Source organism: Pteropus alecto, unplaced genomic scaffold, assembly GCF_000325575.1.
Source record: "Pteropus alecto unplaced genomic scaffold, ASM32557v1 scaffold44, whole genome shotgun sequence".
NCBI classification, from domain to species: domain Eukaryota; kingdom Metazoa; phylum Chordata; class Mammalia; order Chiroptera; family Pteropodidae; genus Pteropus; species Pteropus alecto.
The window spans coordinates 8,186,791-8,199,243 of record NW_006436812.1 but is presented as its reverse complement, the minus strand read 5'-3'; the positions used below and the strand labels follow the sequence as shown (position 1 = coordinate 8,199,243).

At 50.0% G+C, this 12,453-nt stretch overlaps 1 protein-coding gene across 22 annotated transcripts; it reads left to right on the top strand.

Annotated features, from left to right (window-relative positions):
• The first annotated feature begins 6 nt into the window (after window positions 1–6).
• ATXN2L (ataxin 2 like) lies at window positions 7–12,044 on the top strand. 22 transcript variants are annotated; one of them, XM_015591090.2, is made up of 24 exons: window positions 7–449; window positions 1,944–1,980; window positions 2,171–2,227; window positions 2,315–2,386; window positions 2,762–2,912; window positions 3,311–3,435; window positions 4,731–4,822; window positions 5,222–5,422; window positions 6,065–6,240; window positions 6,403–6,513; window positions 7,014–7,226; window positions 7,315–7,386; window positions 7,625–7,695; window positions 7,873–8,168; window positions 8,248–8,317; window positions 8,872–9,018; window positions 9,139–9,211; window positions 9,305–9,492; window positions 9,836–9,965; window positions 10,062–10,183; window positions 10,348–10,560; window positions 10,738–10,927; window positions 11,254–11,290; window positions 11,560–12,044. In XM_015591090.2, exons 1-23 carry the CDS (start codon window positions 151–153, stop codon window positions 11,283–11,285), a joined length of 3,138 nt encoding a protein of 1,045 aa, XP_015446576.1. In that variant the 5' UTR covers window positions 7–150; the 3' UTR covers window positions 11,286–11,290; window positions 11,560–12,044. The 22 variants fall into 22 exon arrangements, with proteins under 22 accessions (XP_015446576.1, XP_015446575.1, XP_024904051.1 ...); XM_015591089.2 differs by having other exon boundaries at window positions 11,537–12,044; XM_025048283.1 differs by having other exon boundaries at window positions 10,738–10,981.
• The last annotated feature ends 409 nt before the right edge of the window (window positions 12,045–12,453 follow it).

Genomic DNA, 12,453 nt, shown 5'->3' with positions numbered 1-12,453 from the left:
ACCCCGACGCCGCGGGGCTCCCCCCCGCCCGCCAACGGCGGGTCCCCAGCTTCCCAATTCCCCTTGCTTCCCGCGCTCTCCGGCAGGGGCCTAGCCCCGGCCTCCTCTCTCCCTCCCTTCCCCCTAATTCCCCTTCCGGACGCTGCCATCATGTTGAAGCCTCAGCCGCCACAACAGACTTCCCAGCCCCAGCAGCCGCCCCCCACGCAACAGGCCGTGGCCCGCCGGCCTGCCGGGGGCACCAGCCCTCCCAACGGCGGCCTCCCGGCGCCCCTAGCCTCTGCCTCGGCTCCCCCAGGGCCTCCTGCGGCCGCTTCCCCCTGCCTGGGGCCTGCAGCCGCTGCCGGGAGCGGACTCCGTCGGGGACCCGAGGGCATCTTGGCACCGCAGCCGCCGCCGCAGCAGCAACATCAAGAGAGGCCAGGGCCAGCGACCATCGGCAGCGCCAGGTGAGAAGGGGTGGGTTTCTGGGCGCGGGAGCCCCGGCTGCGGGGCGGTGGCGACTCGGTTCCGGCCCGGTAGCTGAAACCTGATTACAGCCGCGCGTGACGGGCTCCTAGCCTGGCCGCTTTTGAGGGGCGCCAGGGGGATTGGGGAACCCTCCGTGGGGCTGGGGGGTGGGCCCCCTCAAATCCTAACAGGTCGGAAGAAAAGGGTTCCCCGGCAGCCACTGAGACATTTAGGGACCCTGCTCCACTCTCAGAGCCTAGTCAGGGCTCGCGGCTGGGCCTTAAGGGCAGGCAGGGCGCATCCCGCCAACACCGTCGGAACGAAGAGTTGGGGGGGTGAAGAGATGATCGGGGTCCCCGGCTCCATTACCAAGGAGGGTCTCGCGGTCCCGGTTTTCAGCCAATGGGGAGTCAGCTGTGGGAAGGGGTCCCCGGCCATAGCCAATGGAGGGGGGCGCGCGGCCCACAGTTTGGCCAATGGGGAGGGAGGGACTTGGGAGCGGGTGGCCACCTCCCCTTTCCTGGTCTGGCCAGTAGGAGGGGAGCGGGGTGGGCGGGGGGACGGAAAGAGAGGCAACTGGGAGGACTGCGGGCCGGGAACCTCCAACGCGTGCGCGCGCTCATTACGTACGTGTGCGTGGATGCTCTTGTCTTATGACCCAGGCGTTCGCGAGCCTGGGGTAACATGGGGCAGTGGCCAGGAGTGTGCATGGAGGGAGTTCGTGGCTGAGTGGTGGACACCCCACTCGGGTTCTTCTGAGTATGGGTTAATGGAATTGAGCGTGGCGATACACGCAGGCGCAGAGGGTTCTGATAGCGGGAGGAGGGTTTTTGAAGAGGCCCGTGGGCTTTAGTGCGCAGGCGCAGAGCGGGCGAGGCCTCCCTGTGGATGGCTCTTGCGGCTGCGCTGTCCCCCAGCCCCGCCAACGGCCCTCTCATCACCCTCCTCGACCGCCGGTTACATCAGCCAGCGAGGAGCAGGGTTACCAGGCCATTGATGACCCCCTCCCAGAGTGGGTAACGGGCTGAATGAGTAAAGAGGTCGAGGGGGTGGGCTATAAAGGGAGTACCCTCCTCCCAGTGCTTGAGGGGTAAAGTTGCTGAAAATGATTGTCTTTCCTATTTCGGAGGTAATGTGCTTGAGCTAGGTACTTCCGAATCTGCACTCTCTGTTTTCACCTTTATATTTGAGGTGGGTTATTGGTTATTGAATACTTTATCATTGGTTTGTTGGAAGCATGCAGCCCTGGCCTCTTGGAGAAAGTGAGATGGTTGTGTCGAATATGCTGTTAAAGCAGTTGACAACAGTTGTTGAGGTTTGTTTTACTAACATTTGTAATGCTTATTCCTTTATGGGATGAGAGTTTGAAAATCTTGTTAATTAATCGTAGCCTAAATCAGCATCTTCACATGGTATGGTTTTGGGATACAAAGTCCTTTGTAATTAATTGTGTAAGAGGGATTGAACAAATTTAACTTGTTGTTTCCTTACAGGGGACAAAGCACAGGAAAGGGACCCCCACAGTCACCGGTGAGTGCCTTTTCCTCCCCAAGGTAGAGGTGTAAAAGACACGTATGTTGAGGTGCAGAAATTGTCAGGTGGGTTCAGAAGACCAGGGGGCCCAGCACATATAGGCGGGTTTATATGGAGTGTGGGCTTTTAGAAGGAAAGTGTGGTGTTGACTGGCTATTCCTGTTTCTCTCTACTGTGTTACTGACAGGTGTTTGAGGGTGTCTACAACAATTCCAGAATGCTGCACTTTCTTACAGCTGTTGTGGTAAGTGGGTACCTAACCACTGGGTTGTTTGAGGAATGTATTGCATCTCTTTGCTGGAGACACTTCTTATTTTTCCCACTCTCCCAGGGCTCCACTTGTGATGTAAAGGTGAAGAATGGTACCACCTATGAAGGTATCTTCAAGACTCTGAGCTCAAAGGTCAGTGTACTCAAATTAGCTTGTTTTTAGAGTTGCATGGAAGGAGGATGATGAAATAGTCTCATTGAAGATGTGGATTGAGTGGTGTTGGTTAGTGTTTTGGCCATTAGTTATTTCTGTGCTGAAAATAGTGCTGCAAGCTTTGAAAGACATGGGTGTGAAATTTGAGGGCTGGATGCTTTCACTGTTAAAATGCTTAATTTTAAAATATAAATTTTTAAGTTTGGGACTTTCGCCAAGTCCTGTGGCTGATGTTGAGAAGACATCACACGTGTTGGGAAAAGTTTAGAAAGGGTAAGAGAAAAATAGTCATATTTTTGCTTTCATGTTTCTTTATTACTGACCTTTGGGTGTTGGAAAATGGGTCTTTTTTAGTTTGAACTAGCAGTAGATGCTGTGCACCGGAAAGCATCTGAGCCAGCAGGTGGCCCTCGACGGGAAGACATTGTGGACACCATGGTGTTTAAGCCAAGTGATGTCATGCTTGTCCACTTCCGAAATGTTGACTTCAATTATGCTACTAAAGGTACTATGGCAGGCTGTTATGTCAGAGCCACTTTCTGTGAGTGGAGGGCATAGAGCAGTTACAGGATAACTTGATTTTAACTCCCACATATCACCACCCTCTTTACCATTTTTTTTCTGAAGAAGACTGCTGGATTTTTCTTGAGAATGTGTCTTGATGTTTAAGATAAAGTAGGATGAATTTGGTGTATGTTTTGGTTCTTCATATTTTCTTTGTTTTCGGCTTCTTGCTGAACTATTAAGATGAGGCTTTTTATGTTGGCGCCTGCCCACCACCCCCACTTACAAGCCCTGAGACACACACGCTTTTCTCTGCTTCTGAACTATTTGGGGAGGAGGGGGTTGTAAAGAAAGAAGGAACTGACACCTAACTCCTGATCTTCAACTCTGCCCCCACAGATAAGTTCACTGATTCAGCCATTGCCATGAACTCGAAGGTGAATGGAGAGCACAAAGAGAAGGTTCTTCAGCGCTGGGAAGGGGGTGACAGCAACAGCGATGACTATGACCTCGAGTCTGACATGGTACAGTTTCCTTCCCTGACCCTGCGAGCTGGGCAGCCCTGCTGCCAGTGTGTGGGGTATAGACACTGACATCATTCCTGGAAACGAGTTGCTGCTAGGGAGGGAGGAGGAACATCTTTTACTATTGCTTGCTCATGGCAGTCAGATTTCAAATGAAAGGTACAGAAAAGAACAAAACAAAAATATCTGTTTTCCTACCATGTGTGATTAACTACTTTTAACATTTGCTTCATCTTTTAAGAAAAAGTATAGACAAGAGTAAGTACCATGTAAGCCCATTTCTCTTCTGAAAAACTACTGTACTTTGATCATTTAAAATTTCTCATGAGTAAATGCATTGCTATTTAGCTATTTAATTTACACAAGAATTTACTCTTCCTGTCTGTTTTTGAATGTTTTATGCTAATACATAGTTCTAGTTCGTTGCTTTTTAACTGTTGTCTACTGTTCTGTTTGTATACATGCCTATATACGTATATCTACCAAATCGTATTTATCCCTTTCTTTACTGATTGGTGTTCTGTTGCCATTATTTTGTTATTAAAAATAGTGACTTACTGAATTTTTAGAACATGTACTCCCATGCATGTATACCGAAATTACTCTGAAAATGGATTTGTTAGGTCTCAAGGCTTCAGTTTTCCTAGTTATTGCCAATTTGTGCCACATTTGGTAGTTCTAGTTGATATTCCCACCAGCCATGTTTTTTTCACTCTTGGTTTGGTTAGATTTTTAAATTTATCAGCCTGATGGAGAATGACAGGTCATTGTTTTCCTTGCTAGGATTTTTTATTTTTATTTTTATTTTTTTTTGGCAATATTAAAAAAAAATTTCAATTACAGTTGACATTTAGTATTATATTAGTTTCAAGTGTACAGAGTAGTGGTTAGACATAAAATTTACGAAGGGATCCCCCCCACACACACAGTTTATCTAGTAACCACCTGGCATTTTATATATATAGTTACTAAGTAATAGTGACTGTGTTCCTTCTGTTATATTTTACATGTCTGTGACTATTTTGTAACTACCAATTTGTACTTCTTAATCCCTTCACCTTTTCATCCAACCTCCCAACCCCGCTCCCATTTAGCAACCACCAGTTTGTTCTCTGTATCTGTGAGTCTGTTTCTATTTTGTTTGCTCATTTTATTCTTTAGGTTCCATATATAAGTGAGATTGTGTGGTACTTTCCTTTCTCTGACTTGTTTCACTTAACATAATATGCTCTAGATCCGCTCATGTTGTCTCATCTTTGCTGGGTTTTAAAACATTCTCCCTACTCCCTTCCTAGTCTAATGGATGGGATCCCAACGAAATGTTCAAGTTCAATGAAGAGAATTACGGTGTAAAGACCACCTATGATAGCAGTCTCTCTTCTTACACGTGAGTATCTTGGTGGTGCAGTTTGAGGTGTGGGGTCACTAACAGAAGAGCAGGTCTCTAGGTGGAACATAGCTTTTGTTCATGCTTTTCCTGGTGTCCAGATTGCCCTCTCCCCACTCCTGTTGTGCTCCCTCAAAGGTTTTATCCTTGATCCAGGCCACCTCATGGGTGGAATTAACTGCTTTCTTGTCCATTTGTCCTCTAGAAATTAAAACATACTTGAATATGTGCGTAAGTGTTCCTCAGATTCAGAGAGGACCATTAAATATGCTGAGTTGCTAAAGGGGTTAACTACTTACATACCTGAGCTTGTGACAGGACTAACAGAAATGTTTTTCCTTTTTCCCCTTTTGTACCCTGGCACTGGGATGGTGGTGGTCTGTGTGGTGGTCCTCTCAGGGTCCCCTTAGAGAAGGACAACTCGGAAGAGTTTCGTCAGCGGGAGCTGCGTGCAGCCCAGTTGGCTCGGGAGATTGAATCGAGCCCCCAGTACCGCCTGCGGATCGCTATGGAGAACGATGATGGGCGCACTGAAGAGGAGAAGCACAGTGCAGTCCAGCGGCAGGGGTCAGGACGAGAGAGTCCCAGCTTGGCGTCTAGGTATTGTCGAGGGCAGCCTGGCCTGTTTGGGGCTCATCGTATGGGCCAGGGCTTGGACCGAGAGCTTTGTACAGTCTTGTTTTAGCTTCACAGCCATATGAGATGTAGATTAAGAAATAGTTATTCCAAATTTCAGTCTAGAAAACTAGAGTGGTTAAGTGATCTGCCCGTGGTAATGAGGCTAAAGATTATGGATTTACGGGAAAAAAATTTTTTTCAGAGTTTTGGTATGTATTGTGTGTGTGTGTGTGTGTGTGTGTCTGTACATCCATCCATATCTATGTTTTATTCTTTGTGAAAAATCAAACTCTGCATGATAATCTGTATCTTGTAAACACCTTGAACTACAGTGTTGTGATACTTCTTTTTTCGTAGGTCAGGAGTGGTGGAATTGTGGGGCATTGGCCAGGTTGGTCAGGTCAGGGTTGACACACAAGGTCATAAGCCTGTAGCCACAGAACATTTAACCAGGACAAATCTTCAGGTGGGATAGTGCAGAAAGCTCGAGCCAGGCATTTCGTGTATGCGTACTTGTGCATGTGTGTGTTGGAGTGAGAGGTGGACTTGAGAAAGAAGGGCTTCATATTTCCAAAATGTGTGGGTTTTGTGGCTACTTGACCTTATTTGAACTTCCTTTCCCAGGGAGGGAAAGCATATCCCTCTACCTCAACGAGTTCGGGAAGGTCCCCGGGGAGGAGTTCGATGCAGCAGTTCCCGGGGCGGCCGGCCTGGCCTTAGCTCTTTGCCACCTCGTGGCCCTCATCATCTTGATAATAGCAGCCCTGGCCCAGGTTCTGAAACACGTGGTATTAATGGAGGTGAGTTATGAAGCAGATGTGGGGATCGGGAAGCGGGGACAGTAAGGAGGTGGGAAGGGTAATTGAAAGGACTTAGATGGGTTGGAAGGATAACGCGTTGGTGGTAATGTAATAATAAATACTCTCCCTCTTTTTTCTCCTGTCTTTAAAAAAAAAAAATAGGCCCTTCCCGCATGTCTCCTAAGGCACAGCGACCTCTGAGAGGTGCTAAGACTCTATCTTCACCCAGCGGTAGGCCTTCTGGAGAAGCTTCTGTTCCACCCCCTTCTGCAGGTAAAATTTCAGCAGTGTTAAATGAATGGATAGAAATTTGTGGAAGGATATAAATGTCAGTGTTTGGAGTACTCTCAAAGGTGTTTTGGGGGTTTGGATTTATGCTTTTTAGAAAAGAATTTTTTAGTTTCCTTTGTGCAGAAACCCCAGCATAGCAATCTATAGGTGTGCCTGGTGGCAGATGTCTTTTGTTTAAGTTAGTTGCCAGCATTTAAAACAAGAGAAATCATAGAAAATTTCCAATTTCTTTTGAAATACAGGAAGTTCTGCCAGCACTGACCTGTCTTGCTGTATAGCTCCAGTTGGCTGGAACTGAGTCATGACTATCTCTTTAAATCTTTCATGGTGCCCATGAGGCCATTTTACCTGCTTATGTTACCTGTCTTGCCCTTCTAGGCATTTAGGTTTGTGGTATATAAAAGAGTAGATAAACTTTTCTTGGTGTTTCTAGTAAGTCCTCTGTACCCATTGCTTAGTGACCAGCAGTAACCATTCTACAGCTTTCCCTTTTCTTTCAGTGGGCCGGATGTATCCCCCACGCTCCCCCAAGTCGGCTGCCCCTGCCCCAGTCTCAGCTTCTTGTCTTGAGTCTCCCATTGGCTCAGCAGTACCGACCTCTTCAGCTTCCATCCCTGTGACATCATCAATTGTGGACCCTGGAGTAGGCTCCGTTTCTCCAGCTTCTCCAAAGATCTCACTGGCTCCCACAGATGGTAAGAGCCAGATGGTTGAGGGCTGTGGACAATGTGAAGTGTGGTTCTGGACAAAAGGACCTTCAGGCATCTGTCTCTTCTTGCTCAGTAAAAGAACTTTCGGCCAAGGAACCTGGGAGAACTCTGGAGTCCCAGGAGCTGTCTCGGATATCTGGGAAAGGTGAGGATTGTTTTTATCTGCTGACATCTAATACTCCTTTGATCAGGAGAGCATTTCAGTTAGGAAAGTTGTTGGAATTTAGAAACAATGTCTATTAGTTCTTTGATCCTAATTTCTCTGATAAGATTCTCAGGAGCTCCTCTTTTGTTTTTGGTTGTTTTGTTATGTGTAGCTACTGGCACTGTGTAGCTACTTTGAGAAAAGAATTGTATATTTTCTCTTTTACTGTTTCTAATAGTCTCTGGCCTTCAGAATGAACAGAAACGCTTTCAACTGGAAGAACTGAGAAAGTTTGGAGCACAGTTTAAGGTGAGAAGGGTGGGAATGAGCTAGGATGTTAATAACTGAAGTTGAAGGAGGTGGGGGCGCTTATGGAAGAGGCATAGGATTAGGTGAATTAGAAGTGATGAGAGCAAGGGTGAAAGAATGAAGCAGGGCCTGGGGTCTGGACTAGACAGTGCTGTATGTGTGGTTCTTTCCTTTCAGCTTCAGCCCAGTAGCTCTCCTGAAACCAGCCTGGATCCTTTTTCTCCTCGGATCTTAAAGGAAGAGGCCAAAGGGAAGGAGAAAGAAGTTGATGGTCTATTGACTTCAGAGTCCATGGGGTCCCCAGTCTCCTCCAAGACAGAGTCCATATTGGATAAGGAGGACAAACCGCCCCTGCCACCAGCAGGAGGCACTGAAGGGCCAGATCAGCCCCCACCACCTTGCCCAAGCCAAACCGGCAGCCCCCCAGTGGGCTTCATCAAGGGAGATGACAAGGATGAGGGCCCTGTTGCTGAGTGAGTGGAGTGGGGAGCTGGGTGGGTGTTGGAGAATGAGGAGCGAGCCATGAGGATTTACTTTATTTTTCTCTTACAGACAAGTGAAGAAGTCAACATTGAACCCCAATGCCAAGGAGTTCAATCCCACAAAGCCTCTGCTGTCTGTGGTGAGATGGGATAGGAGAATATGGACTTTGGTTTCCACAAAAGAGATTTGGGAGTAGGGTAACAACACTGAAGAGGGAGGGGAGCATTTGACTGTCAGGCAGTGAGAGAGGAGACATTGTGAAAGTATAGAGATAGCAGCAGTTGGGCTGGTTTGGTGAAAACAAGTTTCAGGACTGAGTGGCGAGGAATGTGATGTTTCTGACAAGTATTTATAGGTTTCTCTCTGGGACTTAGCATTTGGCTCAGGGAGTATCTCAACATGGTAGTTATGAGCATGGCTTCAGTTAGGCCCACCAATTTTGGCTTAAATCCCTGCACTTGTAAGCTTTGTGTTCTTGGACTAGCCACGTAATTTCTCTGTTTCCTCATCTATAATTTTAGAGTGCCCCCATGTCATAAGGTTTGATGTGAGGCTTAACCAAGATAAAGTGTAGCATGTGTTTAGCACACAGCACTCCACGAATGCTGTTGCTATATAGGTGGAGGCTGGGGAGTGAAAGCAGATAGAAAAATTGTGAGATATTTTACATATGTTGTCTCTCATCTCTTACAGAATAAATCCACCAGTACTCCAACTTCTCCGGGGCCCCGTACTCATTCAACTCCCTCCATCCCGGTGCTGACAGCAGGCCAAAGTGGGCTGTATAGCCCTCAATACATTTCCTACATACCTCAGATCCACATGGGACCAGCTGTTCAGGTAAGAAACCGAGTGGGCCCAGGTTAAGTAGGAGGTTTGGTTGGGCTAGCTGAGGGACCAGGTCGCACGTGTTCTGGGCATTTGTAAATAAGTCGTTCAGCCTCGTCTCCTTGTTTCTAGGCACCTCAGATGTATCCATATCCTGTATCCAACTCAGTGCCTGGACAGCAGGGCAAGTACCGGGGAGCAAAAGGTGAGCAGGGTCTGGAGAGGCAGTCAGTGGGGCTGCCTAATACCTCCTGGCAGATGGCGCTTGAGCTCTGCACTATTTTCCCCCCACCCCCAGGCTCCCTGCCCCCCCAGCGCTCGGACCAACACCAGCCAGCCTCAGCCCCTCCAATGATGCAGGCCGCCGCCGCTGCTGGCCCACCTCTGGTGGCTGCCACACCTTATTCTTCCTACATCCCCTACAACCCACAGCAGTTCCCAGGCCAGCCCACCATGATGCAGCCCATGGCCCACTATCCCTCACAGGTGACTTGAGGCACAGGAGGGACATGGGGATGCAGGAGCCCTGCTAGAGATCCTGTCTTCTTCACCTAGACTCAGAGGAGCTGGGTGAGAGAGGCAGGCAGTGTTCTGAATGGTGGTGTCAGATTTGAGCTTTAGTCCTGGCTCCAGTAGGACCCGTGGCAAGGCACTTGAACACCCAAGCCTTAGTTTTTTTCTATAAAGTGTCGATAAAGTAGCATCTACATAGTTGGGTGATTGTGATTGTTAAACAAGGTAGTTGTGACAAAGCCAGAGTAGTGCTGTGCACAGGTTATGCCTTCCAAATCCTTTGCTGTGCCAACCATTTCTCTCCTTGCCACTCCAGCCGGTGTTTGCCCCCATGCTTCAAAGCAACCCACGCATGCTGACGTCAGGGAGCCATCCTCAGGCCATTGTGTCATCCTCCACCCCTCAGTACCCTTCTGCAGAGCAGCCCACCCCCCAAGCCCTTTATGGTGAGTTCTGCTATACCATCCCCCTCCACTCCAGGCTGTGCTCCTCAGCTCCTCCAGTGTGCTCAGCACTTATTCTTTCCCTCTTTCCTGCTGTAGCCACTGTTCACCAGTCCTATCCACACCATGCCACGCAACTCCATGCCCACCAGCCGCAGCCGGCCACCACGCCTACTGGGAGCCAGCCACAGTCCCAGCATGCAGCCCCCAGTCCTGTCCAGGTGCCTGCCATGGGGGATCTGAGTGACTGGGGCAGGAACGGGTGGTTGGAAGTGAGGGATAGAGCTAGGGGTAATTCCCCAGTGGGGTGGTCAAGAGGTCAACAGATGAAAGGCCTGGGTACCAGAAGAGTGGGTGGCACTCACCCTTCCCCTCCCCCTGACAGCACCAGGCAGGGCAGGCCCCACACCTGGGCAGTGGACAGCCACAGCAGAATCTGTACCACCCAGGGGCCCTGACAGGCACGCCGCCTTCTCTGCCACCGGGACCTTCTGCCCAGTCCCCTCAGAGCAGCTTTCCCCAGCCAGCTGCTGTGTATGCCATCCATGCCCACCAGCAGCTGCCCCACGGCTTCACCAACATGGCCCATGTTACCCAGGTAAGAGCCCAGAGGGACCCACTTCCTCTGGGTCTGTTCTGCTGTGAGGACCTTAACCATGGGACTATCCCATTCCTGAGTCTGTGGTGCCACCTTTACTTAGTGCTCCCAACATTAAGGACTCTCAGCCTGTGTCAAGGTCCTTTGGTGCTCCTAGCTACTTTCTTTTTTCTGCAGGCCCATGTCCAAACTGGAATCACAGCAGCCCCGCCCCCTCACCCTGGGGCTCCCCACCCGCCCCAGGTGATGCTGCTGCACCCACCCCAGAGCCATGGGGGCCCCCCCCAAGGCGCAGTGCCCCAGAGTGGGGTGCCTGCACTCTCAGCTTCCACACCCTCACCCTACCCCTACATCGGACACCCCCAAGGTGAGCAGCCTGGCCAGGCGCCTGGATTTCCAGGAGGAGCCGATGACAGGATTCGTGAGTTCTCGTTAGCTGGGGGAATTTGGCATGGAAGAGCTGATGGGCTGCAGGTGGGGCAGGATGCACGGGTTCTGGGTGGGGAGTGAGGGGTCTTGGAGGCAGGGCTGTCCCACAGGGCGCCCGCCGACCTGCACCTGTCTGTGAAGTATGTAGGGTGGGCAGAAGCCACAGTCGCCGCCGCCAGGGGCTTGCTCCTGGCTCTGTCCTTTGCTTCCCTCCGTCCTCGCTCAGTTGTGATCCAGCAGCCCCCCTCCCCACTGCCTCCCCAGCTCTCAGTGACCCCGACTGTCTCCTGACTTAGCCGAGGTAAGGTCAGCGCAGCAGACAGGGCCAGGCTGGGGTGTGGGGGGCTGAGCTGGGCACACGAGTAAGGGCTCTGGCTCACTGGGAAACAGCGTTTGATCTGTGCTTCTGACAGCCCCATGAGACACCTTGAGGAGGCCGCTCCCACCCAAACACTCCCCCCCACACCCCACACTGGACGGCATTGGATGAAGGGACAGCTGCTTGGGTTCTAATGCTCCTGCTCTCTTCTCTTTCCCCTCCAACCAGTTCAATCTCATCCCTCCCAGCAGCTCCCCTTCCACCCCCCGGGGAACTGAAGATTGTCCTGGCCGCGACCTGAGACCTCCATGAGTGGAGGGAAGAGTGATCTATGTCTCTTCCCCCAGCAGCTCGGACCATCCCAGCCCCCCAATCCTCACTTTCCCCTGCCCTGGGGCTGGGGAATTCCTGCCAAGCACCTTGAATGGGAGGGGCCTCAGTGGGCAGGGCCAGGGTCCAGCGGGGTGGGAGGTTCCTTCTCTGCCCCTGCCCATCCCCACCCCATCTTGCCCTCCCATCCTCTTACCTCTCCCCCGCTGGAGACGGAAGATCTTTTATTTTCTATTATTTATAATCTCAGACTTGGGCCCCCTGTTCTTTCTTCCCCATTAACTTGAGTGACCTGCGTGAGAGACAGATGCCCCACAAGGATGGTTGGACAAGGACTTTTACTTTTTATTACATAAAAATATTATAAAAAATTTAAAAAAAAAAATAAAATTTTAAACTAACTTAACCTGCCTGTAGTTTTCTCTTTGGGGAGTAGAGTAAGATAGCTGTCAGTCTTAAATGTGTAGGATGTGTTTCCAGAGACGGGCATTGTAGCTCTATAGCCTGAGGATGGTGCCCTTTTGGCTACAACTACTGCACAAGTCACCCAACCTCCCAGTGACTTTCTAAGTGCCTTGTGAATTATGTTCACTGCTTTACACTGAAAAGCACTTTAGTGTACATGGCCACTGGAAACAGGCCTGACTGGTGAGAAGTCTTGGGTGCAGGTGAGACCTATAAAGGCAAAGCTGCTAGTGGAAGAAGAGGGGGTTGGGGTTTAGAGGAGCAGTAGCTAAACGGGATTAAGGACAGGGCAAGACCAACCAAGCTTGGGGCGAAGAGGTAGAAAAAACAGGCCTCAGAGGTTTTTTTTT